Source organism: Moschus berezovskii, chromosome 3 (assembly GCF_049115385.1).
Source record: "Moschus berezovskii isolate FMDL1 chromosome 3, NW_MosBer_1.0, whole genome shotgun sequence".
Taxonomy (NCBI): domain Eukaryota; kingdom Metazoa; phylum Chordata; class Mammalia; order Artiodactyla; family Moschidae; genus Moschus; species Moschus berezovskii.
Genome location: NC_142462.1, coordinates 80,354,669 through 80,375,855, shown reverse-complemented (window position 1 = coordinate 80,375,855; position 21,187 = coordinate 80,354,669). Strand labels below are relative to the sequence as shown.

The following is a 21,187-nucleotide window of genomic DNA, read 5'->3' as shown; positions in this document are numbered from 1 at the left end:
CAGGACCTTTTTGTGGAACCATAAGTAGCAAAAAAAAGAAAAAGATGATGTATCTCACAACCAGAAATGCAGGTATGTTTTAAATACTTTTTTGAGAAGTCCAAGTGAACTATGAAATAGCTTTATCATTAGTCATTGTGGCACATGTTCTAAAGGTATAATTTTAAATGAATTAATTCATATTAGTACCCAATTGCAAGGAACTGCAATGTGGACACTCAGTGCAGTAATATATAGGCATTATTTAAATCCTGATATACATGCTTGTACTATCACCAGTGTGCTTTATTTTATGAGCATAATTTACAATAAAATGAATTGGTTAAGATTTATGCTTATATTAATGAAGGAACAATGTGACAATTGAAACTTTTTTTAAGAACTTTGACAGGAACTTATGTGTTATTTCTACAGAACAAAATCCCTTTTTATGACTATGTTAAAAGTGTTATGATTAATGGCAAACATATTCTACCGTAACATTATCCATTATACTTTTGGAGAAACAGTACTGGACCAAACAAATCTTAGCCTGATCTAATAGGATTCTTTCTTAAATTTTTTAGATTTAAAGACAGATAAATATGACACCTACCAGTGACTCTTTTCAGTTGCAGAAGCTGCTAAGAGTGACATGCAGCTCTTTGAATCAGAAGGCTCTAGAGACTCTGATTCAAAGACTCAAAAGAACTGATCATTGTAAAGTGCTTTCTTGACTTTAGAGCTTCCTCTATGCTGGTAATAAACTAAACAGCACACTATAAAGAAAATAATGTAATGACATATTGCAATAATAATATAATAAGGGAAAAATAGACTCTCCCTTAACCTACTATGGAGAAATTGTGCAAAGAAAGTGTTGCTATTAAGATAATAACCTAAGGAAGAAGTGTTATTACTGTAGATTGAGAGTCATAGCCACAATAATAGGTAATATAATATTTCAAATTCCCTTTGGCTTTATTATTCATTAAATACATATACTTAAAGCTTTCTTGCAAAATGGAAAACTTTTCATTTTCCCATTGATTATAATTTTGAAATGTGTTTCTACTGAAAATAATTAGGATTAATGTTTTATTTTATACATAAATTTAGAATATTAATATTTAAATATTATTATGTTGCCTATATGCATTTTATTAATCAAACTGATATTTGCAGAGTTTGCCACACAGTATTTATTCATTTATTTCATTGGAAGGGGTACTCATTCTATGAAACTTAGTTAAGCAGCTACTCTTAAGTATACAGCTATCCTTCCTATTTGATATGTACATTTTAATGGAATAGATTACATAAACTAATTTGCAATTTGATTATATTAACTAATTATTTCTACTGATGAATTGTGAAGAAACAAGTTTTAATGGATAGACTGTCTTATAAGGATAAAGCAAGGACACTTTTTTAGCTTTGTTAGATTTTTAAGGCAAAAGGATGGAATCAGATGTTTAAATCAGAATACAAAATAATTTATTATACTTTACCAAATTTATTTTTAAAAATCTACGCTCTCAGTACAGTTCAGGTAATACTTCACTATCAAGACAGCTAAAACAGCTAAAACATCACTGAACAGAACTGAATATGATGTTGTCCTGTTTCCTTACATTTAGAGTTTGATCGTCATGAAATCCAGATATATGAGGAGGTAGCCAAAATGCCTCCCTTCCAGAGAAAGACATTAGTATTGATAGGAGCTCAAGGTGTGGGACGAAGAAGCTTGAAAAACAGGTTCATAGTGTTAAATCCCACTAGATTTGGAACCACAGTGCCATGTAAGTATTCTGCATTTCCTTTGCTATTTGATTTGGAAGGAAAGGATGTGTGTGTTGGTGGGGGGGGAGGGGAATTATTATTATTTTATTCCCAAGGAATTTCTGATTATGCCAATGGAAGTGAGCAAATGATACTGAAAAGCTCAACAACTCTACAGCTATCTTGAAATATCAGTGAAATAGCACTGTAGCCTCTGTCAGCTTGCTGCCTGGTGGCAGCCACTTCTCCAGACTCTTCAATCCGGTAATGTTCATTAAATGCAGGTATTAAGAGTTGTGGCAAAATTAGCATTAGCTTTGTATTTTCTTGTACGATTGACATATATCTGAAAAGTTGTGTTTTTCACTTATTTTATTGTAAAGAAAAGGGGGAAAGATGCTGGATCCTCTGACACTCCCAGTGTCGCAGTCCCTTTGTGAATTTATGTGGTCTGGCTTGTAGGTTTCATTTCCTTCAATGTCATGAGCCTGCTTTTTGATAGCACATTAAAAGAGATTCTTCTTCCAGAGCAAGCAAGATTAATTAAGGTCACATGTTTATTTATCTGTAAAATACATGATGGGAAGTACAAGCATTAAGTGAACCAAACACTCATTTTATGATCTTTGCATTCTTTCTCCATTCATACATTTACAAGGAAAGTTAAATAATGTCAGAAGCATGCTTGATTAGAATGGAGTTAGAGCAAGGAGTTAAATGATATATCTGCCTTATTATAAGGACTACTCTACATGTGTCTTTATGTCTTCATTTTGGAGATATATGAGCCTTTACTTATGGGAACTTATCTCTTCCCTGAATATAAGCCAGTTATGCCTTGGTAACTCCCCTTTCTGTGCTCCCACTGCTGACAAGCCCCGTTTTGATTCACACAGAATTTCTGTAGATGTTTTAATTCCTTTAAGCTTTCCAAGTCAGGACTTAGCCTGACATCACTCCAGCTCTTTCAGATGAGTTTTAGGGTGTCTCTCCTTTCATCCAGTATCCTTAGACATTCAGTTCTCAGTGAGTAATCCTGTCGCTACCATTCTTAAGGGTGTATTGAGGGAGGAAGCCTGTCGCTGTCCCCATGTGTTGTTTATAATCCCTTTAGGGTTTGAGTTGCATTGTATGCACTGTAAACCAGTAAATCAGACAAATCCTAGTTAAATAGTTAACAAAATAAAAATCTCACTGTGACCAGAGTATTTTAAAGTATTTTGTTTTCTGTTTTTATCAAATTAATACATGTAGCATATTTTAATTAAGTAGTTCTTAAAAATATTTAATGCAAAATAACCCCATCTTCTTCTACCTAGTTACCAGAAACAGTCACTTTTCAGTCTTTCTGGTATTTCTTCTCTTAGTCCTCCATATGTTTTAATAATATCTTCATTCTGCTGTTTCTTGCTCTATCCAGTGTAGGCCTTATCTACTCTCTTCCTGAGTGTCCTCCCAATATAAAAATAGCTCTAGTTTCAGTTAATTCAGTTTCACTTTCTTGAACAGCCTAGTGCTCTCCCCCAACCCAGAAATTTCTTTTTTTTTCTTCCCCTCATTTTACCTTGCCTTATGTATTCATACATATAGTTTTGTATTAAAACAAAGACTGGCTTATTCTGTAAGTCATGCATTTTTCTTGGAGACCTCAGTCTCACAACCCTCAATCTTCCTGCTTCAGTAAGGACTACACACACTCCTCTCTGGCTATCCCACGTTAGCACAGGGATGTTTCTCTTTATTGTTGTCCTGAGTTGAAGCTATGGTTCCTGGGTTCCATTCTTTTTCTTTCTTGGTTTATTGCATTGTTTTGCTACGGCACATCACTTGCTACTTGACAAGAAATGGTGTATGGATGTTAATTTTTGGATCTTTGTGTTTGAAGTTGTATATTTTTGGCCTGTATTTGATTGATTGAGAATAGAAAGTCCAAATTGTAATACTGAAAAGATGTTACTCTTGAATCCAGTTTGGTTAAGTAGTCTGTTGTTCAGTCAACAGGTCATGTCAGACTCTTTGTGACCCCATGGACTGCAGCACACCAGGCTTCCCTGCCCCTCACCATCTCCCAGAATTTGCCCAAGTTCATGTCCATTGAATCAGTGATGCCATCTAATCATCTTATCCTCCATTGCCCTCTTCTCCTTCTGCTTTCATTCTTTCCCAGCATCAGGGTCTTTTAAGAAGTCTAGGACGTCATTCTAATTTTTGTTCTTTCATGAATGACCTGATTTCTCCTTCAGAGTCTTTTTATTTTGTTGGTTTTCATTATCTTATAATAATGATGTGCTTTGTGTGCATCTATTTTTATTCATTGTGCTGATGATTGTGGCTCTTCAGACTAGAAATTCATGTTCTTCCATTCTAGGGAATTATGTTTCTTGGATGATTTCTCTCTGTTTTCTGTTTTGACTTTTTCTAGAATTTCTATTAGCTAGATGTTGAACATCCTGGATTTATCTCTTTGGTCTCTTTTCATATTGTCCAGCCTTTTATCTTTTTATTCTACTCTTTAAAAGATTACCTTGAATTCTTTATCTTCTGTCTCATCAGTGTTTATAACAACTAGTCATAATTTTCATTTTAGGATTATTTTCTATTTCCTGTTTTTTTTTTCCCATAGCACCATCTGTTTCTGGGAACTATCTCTGCTGTATCTCTAAGAATATTAAATAGTGAGTGTAATTCTTTTTATGTTTCTGTTGTATAGTATGATTAAAATATTCTGGAGATGAATAATGGTAATGGTTGCACAGCAGTGTTAATGTACTTAATGCCACTGAATTGTGCACTTAATAATGGTTAAAATGATAAATTTTATGTTATGTATATTTTATCATGATTAAAAAACCCTAAAAATTAATCATATTAGCTTCTTAATAGTATATAAGTATACCATGCTTTATTTAACCCTCTCTGTTATCGTCCATTTGCATGGTTTGGGTGGCATTTTTGTTACAAGTCACTAAACTGTGTATATGTAAATCTCAGATGTAAAATTAGTAGACCAAAGGATATATATATATAGAGAGAGAGATTTATACATAGAAGTATAAATATATTTATTTCATCTTGCTTTCTTCATGCCAAGTTACAGAAAGATATACTATTTTACCCTTCAACAGATTTATTTGAATTTTTATATGGAATGATGAATGTATATCCATACATCAACTCTCACTTCGTTACATGATGTTGGTGTGTCTTCAGTTCAGTCTTACTTTTCTTTAAATCATTCACATTTATATAACATCTAGTTTTTATTAAGCTTCAGAATTAACACACACAAAAAAAATATTAAGTGTGACAAGTTTGCTTAACTTGTGATACATTGTCTGGTTGTCTGCATGGCCAGGTCTCATAGGGAAGGAAGGAAGTACTCCTGTTAGATTAAGTTGATTTAATTTTCTTTATATATTATATGACCCTAAAATATTAAAAGTTATTAATCTAGTTGGATAAACTGCCTTATTAATTTTCTCTTTACTATGTCTTGGGACAGTTAACAAATGTTACTTTGTTGTTTATTTCCTCACTGTATATGAAGAGCTGCTAAAAATTAGAATTTTGCTAAACAATCTATTAGTTACTTAACATAAAAGTCTAAGGAATCAGTTGTAGTTAAGTCACCCTGATCTAATTTCTGTGTTCTAAAAATGGAAAAAGACTTAATTATGTGGCAATTTAGATTGTGTGTGTGTGTCCACTAGAGAATGGTATTGTCACTAAAATTCACTTGTAAATCAAAAACATCTCACCAATAATGTGAGATTCTCTCCATGTGATGGAGGTAGTGGTAGAGGCGATATGTGTGTCTGTACATTTTACTTCAAGCAGCACATTCCCATATGTGGTTTCACTGTAGTGCATCACCAAAAGTCATACTCTTCTAAAATTATCTTCACAGATACTAAGCCAAGTCCTAGCATGTATGTATTTGGGGAACTTAAAATTGCCTTAGAAATTGTATCATACCACTTTTGGTAAAGAATTCCAGAAACCTTAGAGATTACACATTTTTGAATATGAAAAGTCATTATAGCATCTTGAAGCTCTTTAAGTGACTTCATAAATCTCTCTACAGTAATCTGGGATGAGCCAGAAAACAGCAGGAGAAAAAGGGAATTGTCTTGTATATAATGATCTCATTTATCAATTAGACTCTTGTTACTGAGCTTGAACTTAAAGTTTTGTTCTTACAAAAGTTTTCTTGCTGTGTTGTTACAGTCCAAATACTGACTGTCACTTTTTTATCTGTTTACTTAACTTTAATTGCATATGGTTAATGATTTCTTCAGATATTCTGCTTGTGTAAGTACTTGACTGATAGAAGTAGAATTTTTTTTTATTTTATATCTGATGTAGCCAAACTCAGATTAAGGTTAAACTTGAATATACACACACCCATACACAAACTACCTTTCTTCCTAGGGAGTTCTAGCAAGTTGGCAGAGAGTACCTAACTGCATCTTTACAACAGTTTGAAAGATGATAACCATCCGTTCCTAGCACAGCCAGGCTGCAAAGGAGTTATATGTTTCTCAAATACCAGATAAAAGGGTCTTTGACTTGACCTCCTGTCTCTCATTCTCTCAGAAAGAATACTTCAGGTCAGAGTAGAGAAAGTAGAACATGGTAACATCCAGGTGGCTAGATCTACCACTGAGGTACAAAACAAGACAATTAACATTTGGAAATGTCAATTAGAAGGAGGCTAGAAGAAAGGTGTGGTACTAGGGTGAGATAAAGGATAGATAATTTGTGGGTAAAACTACACTTCAGAAAATTGATAATACCAACTAAGAATAGAACTTTGCTCACTTATTGGACTTAGAGTTAGGCAATGTTAAAATATAAAGAAATTAATATTCCTTAAGAGAAAGAGGGAGTATTGGTCAGATGGAAAAGATACTCATTTGCAATATACTTCACACTTATTAGCTCTTCCGTTCCATTCCGTTCAGTCGCTCAGTCGTGTCCGACTCTTTGCGACCCCGTGGACTGTAGCCTACCAGGCTTCTCCGTCCATGGGATTCTCCAGGCAAGAATACTGGAGTGGGTTACCATTTCCTTCTCCAGGGGATCTTCCCGACCCAGGGCTCAAACCCGGGTCTCCCGCATTGGAGGCAGACGCTTTAACCTCTGAGCCACCAGGGAAGCCCTATTAGCTCTTACCTTAGTTAAGAATTTCAAGTTAGGGCTCTGCTTCTAGGTAAATATATTTTGAGTTTCAAACTGACTTTATAAAGCATATTTTTCAGATGTAAATTGTATATTGGAGACTACCTCTTAAAACATTTCTGTAGATCAGGGTCAGTAAACTTTTTTATTTTAGGTTTTGTAGTCCATTTAGTCTGTACCACAGCTATTCTGCCTTTGTAAAATGAATGAAAACATGGGTGATAAAATGAATGAGCAAAGCTGTGTACCAGTAAAACTTTTTACAAAAGTTTTATTATTTACAATAAGAAGCAAGCAGGTTTTGTAAATAAACTTTATTTACAAAAATAAGATTTGGTCATAGGCCATGGTTTGTCGACCCCTGCACTGAATGTAAAAGTCTTAAGCTACCCTGTACATTTTGGTTTATATTTTAATACATTGCATTGTCTCTGTACAAATTCTCAATGCTGTGTTATTTAGTTACTTCACGGAAACCAAGGGAAGATGAAAAAGATGGCCAAGCATATAAATTTGTGTCACGATCTGAGATGGAAGCTGATATTAAAGCTGGAAAGTATTTGGAACATGGGGAATATGAAGGAAATCTCTACGGAACCAAGATTGACTCTATTCTTGAAGTTGTCCAAACTGGAAGAACTTGCATTTTGGATGTCAACCCACAAGTAAGCTGCATGAATTCCAAAGCTGTTTTTTAAGTTTTCGTTCCTATGGAGTTTTTGTCTTCAGATTATGAGGATGTGTCTTTTCCTCTATTACCTGTGGCAATAGAGAACCTTATTATGCATCTACAGTAGTTTACTGAATCTCTGATCCATTAGTCAGCAGAGACTTGGATGGCAATAGATGCTTGGGTCACACCCCTTCCCACCCAGCACACACGTGCACCCACACATTCGCACACATAGCCCATTCATTTCATTCTCATCCTGTGTCTCCCTGCTGACCCCTTCCCACCAGCTACACTCAACCCAGTCTCCCTTCCCTACTCAGAGATTTGTATTATTAACAGTTTGGTGCATATCATTTTGTTATTTTAAGTATGCTTTAAATAAAAATATATATATTTAGAAAATGTAATAGGTTTTCTACTTTTGTTGTTTTTTCTTATATATATATATAAATGGAAAAATTCTATACAAATTCTTTAGCCTTTTTTCATTAAGCAGTATTTCTTGAAGATCTTTTCATGTTAGAGCTTTTTTTTTGTGATTGCTCCCTGATATTTCATAGTACAGATATATGTTTATTTATATAACCACTCTCCAGTTAATGGACACTGAAATTATTTCTGCTTTTTCATTATTAACAGAATTCCACGATTAACATAGAAAGCATTTATATCATTCTTAATGATTTGGGATCATTAAGTTTAATACTTTTCTTTTTGTTCAGGGGTACCAAAGAGTAGTGAGACTGGAATCAGAACAAAATTAATGGATCACTATTTTAGGAAAGCACTATATGGAATCAGAGGAGGTGGGGGGATGGGGAGCAGGTGTTAGACTATGTCCTTTATCTTTAGGAAGAGGGCAGGTGGACTTTGATTATTTAGTATAAACTAAAGGGTAACATAATTCAAATTCTAATCCTATGTAAATTGGTTTGCAACTGTTCTTCTACACAGGCCCTAAAAGTGCTGAGGACATCCGAGTTCATGCCCTATGTTGTGTTTATTGCTGCTCCAGAACTAGATACCTTACGTGCCATGCACAAGGCTGTAGTGGATGCTGGTATCACTACCAAACTTTTGACGGTGAGCAGTTTTTTTCAGGCTAGCAGTATTATTTTCCTCCTAAAGTTTTTCCTTTTTCTTTTGGGCATGCTTAATTCTATCTATTCATATTTATGAAATAAACACATTGCATAAGGTATCAGAGAATAAAAATATGTTCCCTGGATGTACTTGGGATTTAGAACAGTATTGCTTTTACTTAAAAATCATCATCCACTCCATTTTAAAACAGAAGTTTACTCTGTGTGAAAAGGAAATGGAACAGTGTTAAAATGTACATATTAATCTAATTCCCTCTTTTTACTAATGTGGAAACAGGGCCTGTACAAGCATGTTCATAAGGTTTACTATGGGTAGAGTTAGGTGTGCTGACTTTTAGTTGTTACATGTTTTCACTTCTCCCTTTTTCTCATGTTGTAAAAAATTTTAAATATGTAGAAAAGAGGGAAGAAGTGAACTCCCATGTGCCCACCACTTAGCTTCAATAACACATGGCCATTTTTGTTACAATTAGACCTCTCTTCACTTCCTCCCTTACCTTGAATTATTTTGGAGCATATCTTTAATATATCAACCATAAATACTTTAGTATTTATCTCTGAAGATAGACGTTTTGGACGTAACCATGAAACCATTAACACATCAAACATTAGGAAGAGCAGCTTCTTAATATTATCAATATATAGTCTGTATTTGAATTTCCTCAGTATTTATAAGTTTTAGTTAGTTTGTTCAAATCAGGATCCAAACAAGATTAACACATTGCATTTACCTAATGTCTCCTAAATCTTTTTTCCCCCACCCCAGCTTAATTGAGGTATAATTGATATACAATCAACTATATATGTTGAAAGTATATACCTTGATAAGTTTGGGCTTATGTATGCACCTGTGAAGCCATCACAGTCAAGAAACAGGCATGTCCATCACCTCCATAAGTTTCCTTGTGCCCCTTTACAGTCCCTCCCTCCTGCTTCCACCTCTTCCACAATTTAGCTGATTAGCCTTGAAATCGGGTAGTTTTAGTCTTCTTCGTTCTTTTTCAGGTTGCTCCATGTCTCTAATGAGCTTTATGAATATCTGAAATATGGTTATAATAAATGTTTTCATGTCTTCAGATTCTAACATTTCCATCAGTTCTGGATTATTTAATGACTTTGCTCCTCATTGTGAGTCTTATTTTCTTGCAGCTTTGCAGTCATGGTAATTTATTGGAGACCCGATATTGTGAGTTTTGTCCTGGGAAATGCAGCTATTTGGAAACTGTTCCTTTCAGGTCTTGCTTTAAAACCAGAGCAGTTCTCATTCTAGGGGCAATTACTCTTGAGTGCTGAGGCAAAACCCATTTGAGTGCTCTCTCAGATGACCTGTGCCTCGTGAGGTTTTCTGTCCTGCCTGTGGGCATGGATATTGTTTCTGGCTCAGAATGAATAGCTCTCATCCTTCCTGATGATTCTTTGGTGACCCTGGGTAGTTGTAATGTACATGCGTTGGTATTCAGCTGAATGCTGGAGGGGCGTCTTTTGCAAGTCTCCAGAGTTCGCGCTCCATGCTGCTTTTCCGTCCTGTATTCTGTCCTGAAAACTCCTGTCACTTTGTTCTCCCTGGACTGTCAGCTCTGCTGACAATTTAGAGAGTTCAGTAGCCTCCTCCTGGGCTCCGCCTGCCTGTGTTGCAGACTAGAAGCTGTTTCAAGCTGGTGTGTAGCCTGGGATAATCCCAGGGCTCACCGTTTCCTGTCTCTGGATCCCTGTGTTCCATTGCTAACATGCGAAAGATGCCCAGTGTCTTCTGTTATTCCGTATTTGTGGTCTTAGTTGTGAGGCAGCAGGGTTCTTCAGCTTTTGTCTTTTTTTTTTTTTTTTTTAGGAACTGTGATGTGAAGTGGTAGTATTCCAAGTTTGTCATTCATTCTGCATTTATAAACTAGAATTCTTCTAAGTAATGACTTTTTTCATCAACTAGTTGATTACTCTGAAGTAGAGTATATACAGAAAAGTAAAAAACATACTTGATACTTCCCCTTTATAGGTCAGTTTTCAGAATAATGGGTTTGTTCCATAACAGACTCCACAGGTGACCAAATAAGGTTTGTGATTTTTCAGTTTTTAAATCCACAAGCACATGGATTTAAACGATATATTTTACTCTATTGCAGTTATTATTCTTATTGATGTTCAAATTGTCCCATATTTGACCAACAGGGGCTTATTTAAGTTGGCCTTTGAGATCTATTTCATGAGCTTAATGGTCTCTAGCTTCCCTGCTGTAAGACAGATGTTCCAGGCTCATCTTGTACATTTTCTGTTCCAAGCCAGGAGTCAGCTATTTGTCCAAAAAGCTCTGGTTCCTTTTAGAGTAAATGGTATTTTATTTTAGGACTATAATATTAAAGATGTACACTGTCCCAAGATTGATCATTGTTTCTAGCTATGTGCACCTTTTAGGTAGACGGAGCTCATTTGGATATATGCTTTTCTGTTTGTATGTTTGGAGGAAACTAACTGTATCATGAATTTATACTGACACTCCCAATCAAATTCAGGATTACAGGGTTTTACTTAACCTCTTTTATATGGTAACTCCATTCTCCTGTGCTGAGTATCCCAGTTCTCAAAAACACTGGGAATGTTAAGAGTAGCACATAATTGCTCATTTGCTTTATCTCATAATACACAACAGTCGGAATATAAGTGTACAAATGCTACCAGGTATGATTCCTGTTAACTGTCTCCTTTGGGGTTTATCCCACTGAGTATATCAGTCGAATCAAATCACTGTATTTTAAAGTCACTTGAAATGCTCCCTATGTCTGTGCTTAAGTCAGTTATTACTCTTTGATGTGGAAATTGTCTCGTCTGCAGCTAGGAGGAGCCTATTCCTCTTTTTGTCTTTTTAATACAACCCCGATAACCTTCAGTGATTCTTTGCTTCCTGGTACAACAAGCTGCTCCAGGTTATCCTTACACATTTCTTGGCCCAGATCTGGAACCAGCCTTCCAAAAGCCCTGGTTCCTTTTAGTGGGAAATAGTTAGACCTTCTATGGATGCTAGAGGTGTGCATTCAACTTAGCTGGTCATTGTTTCGAGGTCTTCTCAGTGACCAGATAAAGGAAACATTTCCCCCTTTTGGAAAATAGGCATCATTAGTTCAATTTGATAGTTCCAACTCAGTCTTTACATTTTTACTTAACTTCTTTGACTTTTTTAAATTTTTTTTTTCTCCTATTCTGAAAGTCTTCATTCCTAATAACATTAACATAATTTCAGACTTTACATATATAAAATAAGCATTATATATTAAGTTTTAAGTTTCAGACTTAAAACCTTTTTAAAAAATTGTTCTTATGATATATTCCTTGATTATTATTTTAAAGTCACTAAAATAATTCAGTGTTTAAGCCATCAACTTGAAACACTTTTTTTATTTTGCTTTTAAGTTTTAGGTATTACTGTTTTTTTATTTGAATTTAATTTTGTCATATAATTGTATACATTTTCATAGTTCCAGAGTAAATCTTTAAATCAAACAAAATTTAGCTTTTCCTGCCCTCTCTACTCCAACCTCCCACCTACATAGGTAGTTATTTTCACAATTTTTATTATAAATATGTGTGTGTATCCTCCTGTCCCCATTTCTTACATTAAAGGTAGCTTATTACATACAGTAGTCTGCCTGCCTTTTTCACTGGAGATCATTCTATAGCCATACACAGAGAGAGGTTTTTATTCTTCCATCTATATGGTATACTAGATAATTGTTACAGGATTATTATTGTCAAATAGAATTGATTTGTGTTTTAACAGGACAGATTGCTAATGAGTATACTAGGTAAGATTTGTTTATAAGTTGGCCTGTTTTTACATCTATAACAAAAGGCTCCTCTGTTCCTGGTATTCTCTAGGCAAGAATACTGGAGTGGATTGCCATTCCTTTCTCCAGGGAATCTTCCCAACCCAGGTGTCGAACCTGGGCCGCCTGCAATGCAGGCAGATTCTTTACCATCTGAGCCACCAGGGAAACCCAAAGATAGGGGGTGGGGAGCATGTAGTCTTCAAACTATTCTTCTCAGATTCTTAGAGAAAGGCAGTAAATTTGGCTTTGAGCTTAACAGCCACTGAAATTTGGGGTCCATGATTTACAGACTCCATAAGGTAAAAATATTTTGAGGATGATGATGTAGTTGGGCTATGCTGTGCTAAGTTGCTTCAGTCATGTCCTGCTCTTTGCGACCCTATGGATCATAGCCCACCAGGCTTCTCTGTCCATGGGATTGTCCAAGCGTGAATACCGGAGTGGGTTGTCATGCCCTCTTCCAGGAGATCTTCCCAACATAGGGATCAAACGTGTGTCTCTTGCATCGCCTACATTGACAGGCGGGTTGCTTACCACTAGCGCTGCCTGGAGGCTAGAGACCTACAATAATTCCTTATTACTTTGGATTTCACCCTAAGATTATTGTCAGTAGTCTTTTAATTAGGAATCTTATCTTAGTATCAGTGAAACAGAAGACACAGAATACTCATAAATGCAAACATGGATGCAGCTGGAATCTGCAGATGGTAATATATTTTTTAACACTGTATGTAGATTAGATTTTGAGGATTGATATCACACTCAAATAACCATCCTAGTTACTTCTTAATTCACTTGGAGTTGGTTGTGAGCAAGTAAGTATACATTGTGTAAACTTTTCCTCTTGAAACTCTTTGACAGGACTCTGACTTGAAGAAAACAGTGGATGAAAGTGCACGGATTCAAAGAGCATACAACCACTATTTTGATCTGATCATCGTCAATGATAATCTAGACAAAGCCTTCGAGAAACTGCAGACTGCCATAGAGAAACTGAGAATGGAGCCACAGTGGGTCCCAATCAGCTGGGTTTACTGATGATTCAGTAAGGTTCACAATTCAAATAAAACTTCCAAAAAGTGACTGCAACAGATAAACCTACTGAGAAAATACATGCACAGATAGAAGATATCTGCCAATTCCAGGCATTTTTATTGTGTAGATTGAAATACCAGTACACTATTCTGAATTTTTATAAAAAATGTGGTTGAGAAGGTGTACTAATATATAATTTATCTTAATTTTTCTAACTTTTTATGGATAATCTTTCTATTCATATCACATAAAGAAATGCGTTGAAGCATTTTGTATATGTTTTGATTTAGTACCCTTGCCTTTTTCATCCAAGGAATTTTCAAATCATTCACTCTAACATTGGTCTCACATTTTCACTGTGATAATGAATACTTGAAATAGTTTTGTAAAGCTGTCATTTAGTTCAGTATTTAGTGAAGGGTCAGCTACTCTTATTAGGAAAAAATTATGGTTTATTGGCCTTCTTTCCTAATATGTTCAATTTCTTACAGAAGCAGAATTTTAATGTCAGTGCTACAGCTAGTCTACTACCATCCAAATCTGACATCAGAGGTCTGCTCAGTGCAACACAGCTTCGTTATTTCAGAGTTGTATGGCTATCCATTCTAATTTATGCAGCTATATTAGTTTTTTCCCTTCATGCTCTCTCGTGAAAAAAATGAAGAGCAATACCTTGCACTCTCATTTGTTGCAGTGACGGGCTGATGCTTCGTTAACATGTACACAGCAAGCTAGGCCATGCTGGCCAAGAGAGTGCCTTATCCTGCAAACCTTACAACAGAATGACTCTGAAAACTGATCTGTTTTAAAAGTTTAACTGATGAAAGTATACCTATTGCTTTATACAGTTTTCTATTAGGATATGATTAGCAAATGTGTCATGTCTCTGGAAATTTATGTGATGCTGAAAAATGCCTCTAAGTTTGCAGTTGGGGGTTTACATGTGAACAGTCAGTTTGCTTTTGAAGTGTGATGTGTTCATTAGGGTATTTTTTCAGTTTCTTGTGTGGTGAACCAAATCCACTGAACAATTTATGAAATTTGGAAAAAATTGTCAAGTGTTTTATCTCAGTAGACTATATATATTATATAATATGTACAGTGTATGTATTATATAATATGTATTAAATAATGTTTTATATTTTTTTTAACATTTGTTAGGAAATGTACTTTTTGTTTAGGAAGTAAACTTTTTGATTAGGAAAACAGTTCTCCTTCTTTAGATACATTAACATATACAAATTTCCAAAATTCATCTCAGTTAATATCTTCCTTTAGGATTCTTTGATGGTATAAATTCTTCTAAAGTATATTCAGAGATGCAGATTATTGTTAAACTAAGTTAGCCATATTTTATACTGCTGCTAGCTTTTCACATAAACAGTATTCACACTTAACGGGTTAGGTGCTTAAACTTTGGTGATCATCTTTGTCTGGTAGTAGGCACCAGACCCCTGGCTGCTGAAATTTGTTTTCCCCTCAGCTAAGCTGTCACATGGAATGCTAGCCCGGAGGACTCAGAGGGAAGAGAAAATACATGGTAATAAGCAGCAGGCACACTGTTCTTTTTCACAATGAAACCAAACACTCAAGTAGCTGTATGGAGGTTCGTTGTCCTAGAATAGGAAATTGGTAGCAAAATGGATCATACCTTTTAGTAACTTTTAAACCACATACATTTACATCAAAGTCTTGGCTTCTCAAAGATGAATCAAAGCACAGTGTCGAGATGATGTCCCATGACTTAGCATCTCAACACGCTGTAAATTTTAAGAGAAATTTTATTTTCGCATTCTCAGGAAGTATGGTGTCTTCTGCAGTGTGCCTTCATGCTGCTGCCTGCAGCCTCTTGGGGATCACCAGAGCCGCTGCCTGCAGCCTCTTGGGGATCACCAGAGCCGCTGCCTGCAGCCTCTTGGGGATCACTGGAGCAGCTCAAGAAGTCTATCCACAGGATATTTTACCCATCGACACAACAGAGACGGTTTTTACATCAGACATATTTTAGGCCTTATCACATGGTATAAAGTGCACATTATTTAGAAAACAGTCTACACTTAAGAGTTATTTCTATTATAAATGGTATTCATGACTAACTAGTTTATACACATGAGATTCCTCCTAATATAAAATGGAACAGTGCAGTTGATTTCATTTCCATCTAGATGCCAGAGATGAAAAGAATCAATTTATAGCAAAGTTCATCTGTCTCAATAGAGTCATTGAACTTGAAACTGAAGTCCCATCTGGTTCTGTAGAAACCAGCAGAGCTCTGCTGGGGCAAGAAGTCCCAGAGGCCCTGGAATTCTCCTATAGCAATGAGAGTATAGTTGTGATCAAGGGAATGTGAACTTCTCCTGTAGGGAAGGTCTAAGATAACTAGCTTTACTGAAGAGAAAATAGTTTAAGGTGATGTTGAACAGTTGGTAATTGTTAAAAATATATGTGCATATGCTTCTGGGAAACAATGTGCCAACATACTAATGCACCTGAGGATTCCTTGTGGACAGGTGAGTATCCACATTCAGCATTCAGGGCATGATTATTTATATACAGCTAAATATTATATATATTTTTAAATATACAAATATCCCATATCCATAGAGTTGATGTCCCTGGATAAGTCATTTAACTGTAACTAATGTAATATATGTGATGCACTCAAGTAGAATGTTTCCTTTTATTATAACCAAGCCTTGATTATGCAGTTTCCATTTCTGTTTGATATTTGGATAGTGTCAAATAAAATACTATCCAATACATCAGGACTTTGTTTACTTTTACCATACAACTGCTGAACATAGCTTTCTAAGGTAGAAATCATATCATAAACCCAGTATAGCAATAGTAGCCTGAACCCTAGACTCTAGAATCTAGTAAATTTAATCTAATAGCTTATAAGGACAAGTTTTCTTTAAAAGAGCAAATTGGCTATTAACACAAATTTAGAAAAGTGCAAATTAGCAATAAAATATGTTAGTGTAGCATTATAGACTATGGCCAGGTACTGACTGCTTTGACTGTAATATCCCAGTGACCATAGAAGATGATCTTTGTTTTAAAGAGTCATTTAAATTTGTACTTATTTTTATGGATAACAACAAGTGTCACAATCCAGTGATTGGGGTTGATTTTTCAGATGGATAGCCATGGAGTTAGGTATAATTATTTTAAACTGGTAAATATTAAAGTTTTGAAAATTGGTCTACTTAACACTGTACTTTTATGACTTCTGAAACAACACCCCATTTTCCAGGAACCACAGGCTAGGGAGCCAATAATTTTATAGTGATGAGTCTTTATACTACATATGGAAAAAGCAATCCTGAAGTTTTCTGTATATAGCTAGCAGGTCATTTTTTAAATATTTGAGTCATCATATATAATATATATATATATACAGCTATGTGTATAATATGTAAAATCCTCCCAAGATATATGGATAATAATAATACTAAAATGTTCACTATGTAATTATAACTAATGCTCTTACATTTTAATTATTTCCAAATTCTTAGACATTATGAATCTTTTCACATAGTTTTCAGAGGCTCTAGTTTTACTTTGAGGCAGATACTAATCCCCTTTCTGAAAAATATATTTGGAATTAAGCTCAGAAAGGTATTCTAACTTAATTTCCTTAGGGAAAAAGGACAGAGTCATGGATGGAAACCTGTTGGGAAATACTTATTTAAACCTTCAAATGAATTTGAGATATGGCTCAGGTTTACAGATTATAGTACCTGCCCTTCTCTTGGATTTGTTGTGAGGATTCATGTAATAACATCTGTAATGGATTTGGAGTTCTTGGGAGAAATTCAGTATTTTAAATAATAGGATTATTGTATATAGTACAAGTTAATATTCACAAACTTTTAAGAATACAATTGAGTAATAATTCATCATATCATTTTTTACATATACATTATATGTCTGAAGAAGATAACAATTCTATAATTTTCTTAAGGTAAGATTATTTTTAACTGCATTTTTGCTAGCTTCAAGTTTTATTTTTAATATTTTCCATAATTTATCATATTACTTTGTGTGTTTCTTGAATGACTTGGTACACAGAATCAAAAATGAGTCCTTACAACACTAGAAAGTGAAGGAATGATGCTGTCTCATTTCTAAGGTAAGACTTTAAAAGCATGATTTGTACTACTTCTGCAGTACACTGCACTGCATTCTTTAAAATAGTGTCTCGTTTGATAAAAATAAAGCTGGTGCCCTTCTACTGGCTGAGATCCTAATTATGACTCCTGACCATATGACAATTGATAAAATTTACATCACCCTTTTAATAATACATTTGTTAAATAAGGCTAACTTAATATTTGTCTTCACCTTAAATTACAAGAAGTAATTTATAACTCTGATGAGGTAAATGGTAAATTGAAAAGTCCTTATTAAGCTACTTTATCTGTTTATTATATATATTCATTTGCCCTGAGTCTGCTTATTTTTTAGTTCTTTTAAAGTGTACCTCTCTAGGAGGTAACATAGTGAAAGATGCACACCATTTAGAAATTCTGCCTTCATTTTTAAAACAGCGCTGAGGATGTTGTTCCAGCCTGAAAGAGGTTGTGTTCTGGTCTTTTAGTGGCCTTGGTCAGGAGATCTTGAGTTCAGAATCCTTTTCTAAGTCCAGACCTTTAGGAAATCCTCCTCCTCACCAACCAGACCACTCACAAGTCAAACAAAATTTAAGTAAGCAATCCAGTACTCTATTACATCTGAACACTCTGATCTTTGCCCCTTAAAGCTGCTTACCTTATTCTTCTGCCTGAAATTTATCACTGCAGCCCTATTGTTTAACCCTGGTGGCTCAAAGGTTAAAGCATCTGCCTCCAATGTGGGAGACCCGGGTTCGATCCCTGGGTCGGGAAGATCCCCTGGAGAAGGAAATGGTAACCCACTCCAGTATTCTTACCTGGAGAATCCCATGGACGGAGAAGCCTGGTAGGCTACAGTCCACGGGGTCGCATAGAGTCGGACACGACTGAGCGACAGAATGGAACGGATTAAGTTAAAAAGGCATTTGTTTTTTTAAAAGGGGAAACATATTCAATTACCTCCAGTTGGGGGACCTTGAATCCAACAGGACTGCATTTTTTTTTTAGTTTTGTTCTCTACCTGCTTCAGGGCCACTGGCTGATGCTGCAGTGCTATGAGAAATCTGACTTGCCTCCATACACCAAAGCTGACCAGAAGCAACAATTCTTTTTTTTTCCCCACCAGCTTTAATTGTTTGCTAATCTCCAGCACAAACTGAATGAACACATCTACAGATGATGTAAATGCCACTTACAACTTGGCAGATTAAATAACTTAATGCTTGTAAATCTATTTTGAGTCCCAGTGAACAAGTACTGTCACTAACACAGAGCAAAAGCCAGAAGGTCTTATTTTAAAAGTTGGGGATAAATGTCTTTATTGCACTTCAGTCACAGCAAGCCAGGGGTAGAAACATACAATTATGACAACCATGCCTGAAGCTTAACCTTCTTCACATCAGTCAAGGAAGCCTGGGAGCTTGCAGGGAGAGGGAAGCTCTGCTATATATATTATTACCAGCACTAAACCATAAGTCATTACCAATTAAAATATGTGGTTCTCGTCTTATTCTTAAATAGGAGAGGCAGGCAGTGATGTGAGCAACCTTACTTTGCAGACTTTGCAGAACATACTTTGTTCTGATAAACATGGTCTAACTGAGAAATGCCTTAGTCTTTTTAGTAAAACTTGAGGAATAGCTGATCTCCATCTGTAACTGAAATACAAGGTAAATACTTTTTTGGCTGTGTGTTCTCTTTAAAAAAGAACTGCTGATTCCTGTTTCTTCAGTAACATAGATTTTTAAGAAAATGTTATCTTGGATTTTGCTCGAAGAATGAACACTGGGGTTCAGCACCTGGTATAATTTCCACATGTTATGTTAGCTCTATTAAGAGCCCATAATGAAAATTTGATGTGAGGACTTTGGGTGTTTTTCCCCCATTTCGTTTTGGTATATTTTTATTTTGAACACATATGCATGCTCTTTTTAACCTCTAGTCTGTGAAATGATGGTAGAAGAGATTTTTTTTTTTTTAATGGAGGGCAAAATTCTTGTTAACGACCAAAAAATTAAAGCTGAACAAGCTGCTAAAGGTGAAAAAGTTTAAAAATAAAATTAATTGCTACTGCTTTCCAAGTAATTGTATTCCTAGTACCTGTACAAAAGAAACATTATTGCTGTCCTTGTATAAATAAAATTTACCTGCAGTACAATTAAGTATTGACTTCTCAGCAACTGTCCCTGTAAATTTTTCTTTTCACATATTAATATGTTGTCCAAAATGAAATTTACTGAAATGTTCAATCTGTGAGACTGCATACTCCTGGTAAAATATTTTTGTATATATAAAGAAATAAATACTTAATATTGGAAAAATGTAGTGTTTCATTTATAGGTAGAAATAAGGCTTAAAGATAATAAAATATAGAAGGCATCAGGTTAGTTTTGGCAATTTCTTTGAACTGCTAATCATCTTTGTTAAAAGCTTCTAATGTCAGGTTTTTCCCACCAAAACTTATAAATTTTTCACCTGCCTCCCTTTTGTTTTTTAACAAGGAAACCCTAATTATTGTTTCATCTATCCCAGCCCAAAGATTCCATAGCTTTCAAAGACAACTTAAAGAATTCCAAAAACAGGGAAGATTAAAATACAGGATCAAGAGAAGACCTCTACGCTTAGATGGCATGAATACTAGGACCATTTCCCAGTTAGCCAAGAAAAGAAAAACCCTGGTGGGAAAGACTGAGGTCTGCGATGAGAAGGGGAGGAGGACCCACTGGACTGACCAAGAGATGGAGGCGTGAATGTGGGTGAGTGCAGGAACCTTTTTCCAAAAAAGCTACTTTGGCAACTCTTTCCCAAGCTAGTTTTCTAGGAGTCCATACCCTACAATGCAGAAATTGCTAGTCTAGTGTATTTCTGATGTCTCCAAAAGAATTAGTTTTTTTGTTGAAATGTATTTGCTTTATAATACTGTGTTAGTTTCAAGTGTACAACAAAGTAATTCTGTATTTTTACAGATTATAGTCCATTATAGGTTCCCTGGTGGCTCAGAGATTAAAGCATCTGCCTGGAATGTGGGAGACCTGGGTTCGATCCCTGGGTCAGGAAGATCCCGTGGAGAAGGAAATGGCAACCCACTCCAGTACTGTTGCCTGGAGAATCCCATGGAGGGAGGAGCCTGGTGGGCTACAGTCCATGGGGTCGCAAACAGTTGGACAGATTAAGCGACTTCACCTTCACTTTCTTTCATAGGTGTATAAGATAGTGGGTATAATTCCCTATGCCATACAGTGAATCCTTACTTCTTATCTACTTTATAAACAGTAGTTTGTATTTGTTAATTTCATATCCTTAATCTGTCCTTCTCCCTTTTAGTAACCACAAGTTTGTTTTCTGCGTCTGTGAGCCTGTTTCTGTTTTGCGTGTATTATTCATTGGTATTTATTTTTTGGATTTCACATATAAGTGATATTGTATAGTATTTGTCTGACTTAATTCACTAGGCATAATTCTTTTTAGGTTCATCCACATTGTTGCAAGTGCCAGTATTTCATT

The 21,187-nt window shown here is 35.4% G+C and overlaps 2 protein-coding genes across 9 annotated transcripts in view; one reads left to right on the top strand and one right to left on the bottom strand.

Moving 5' to 3' along the window:
• Window positions 1-21,187, top strand: part of PALS2 (protein associated with LIN7 2, MAGUK p55 family member) — a 138,814-nt gene that overhangs the window by 111,437 nt on the left and 6,190 nt on the right. For 6 of the 8 annotated variants that reach the window (XM_055421014.2, XM_055421011.2, XM_055421012.2 and 3 more), the window contains 5 exons: window positions 4-72; window positions 1,620-1,781; window positions 7,405-7,607; window positions 8,570-8,698; window positions 13,395-20,209. In XM_055421014.2, the coding sequence (XP_055276989.1) occupies window positions 4-72; window positions 1,620-1,781; window positions 7,405-7,607; window positions 8,570-8,698; window positions 13,395-13,571 (740 nt within the window). In that variant the 3' untranslated portion in view covers window positions 13,572-20,209. The other 2 variants (XR_016037048.1, XM_055421017.2) reach the window with 2 other exon arrangements.
• The window catches only part of GSDME (gasdermin E), an 88,177-nt gene continuing 74,626 nt past the window's right edge, over window positions 7,637-21,187 (bottom strand). The window contains exon 12 of the mRNA XM_088834610.1: window positions 7,637-7,701. The gene's annotated coding sequence lies outside the window, so the exon portion shown is untranslated. The remainder of the gene's footprint in view (window positions 7,702-21,187) is intronic.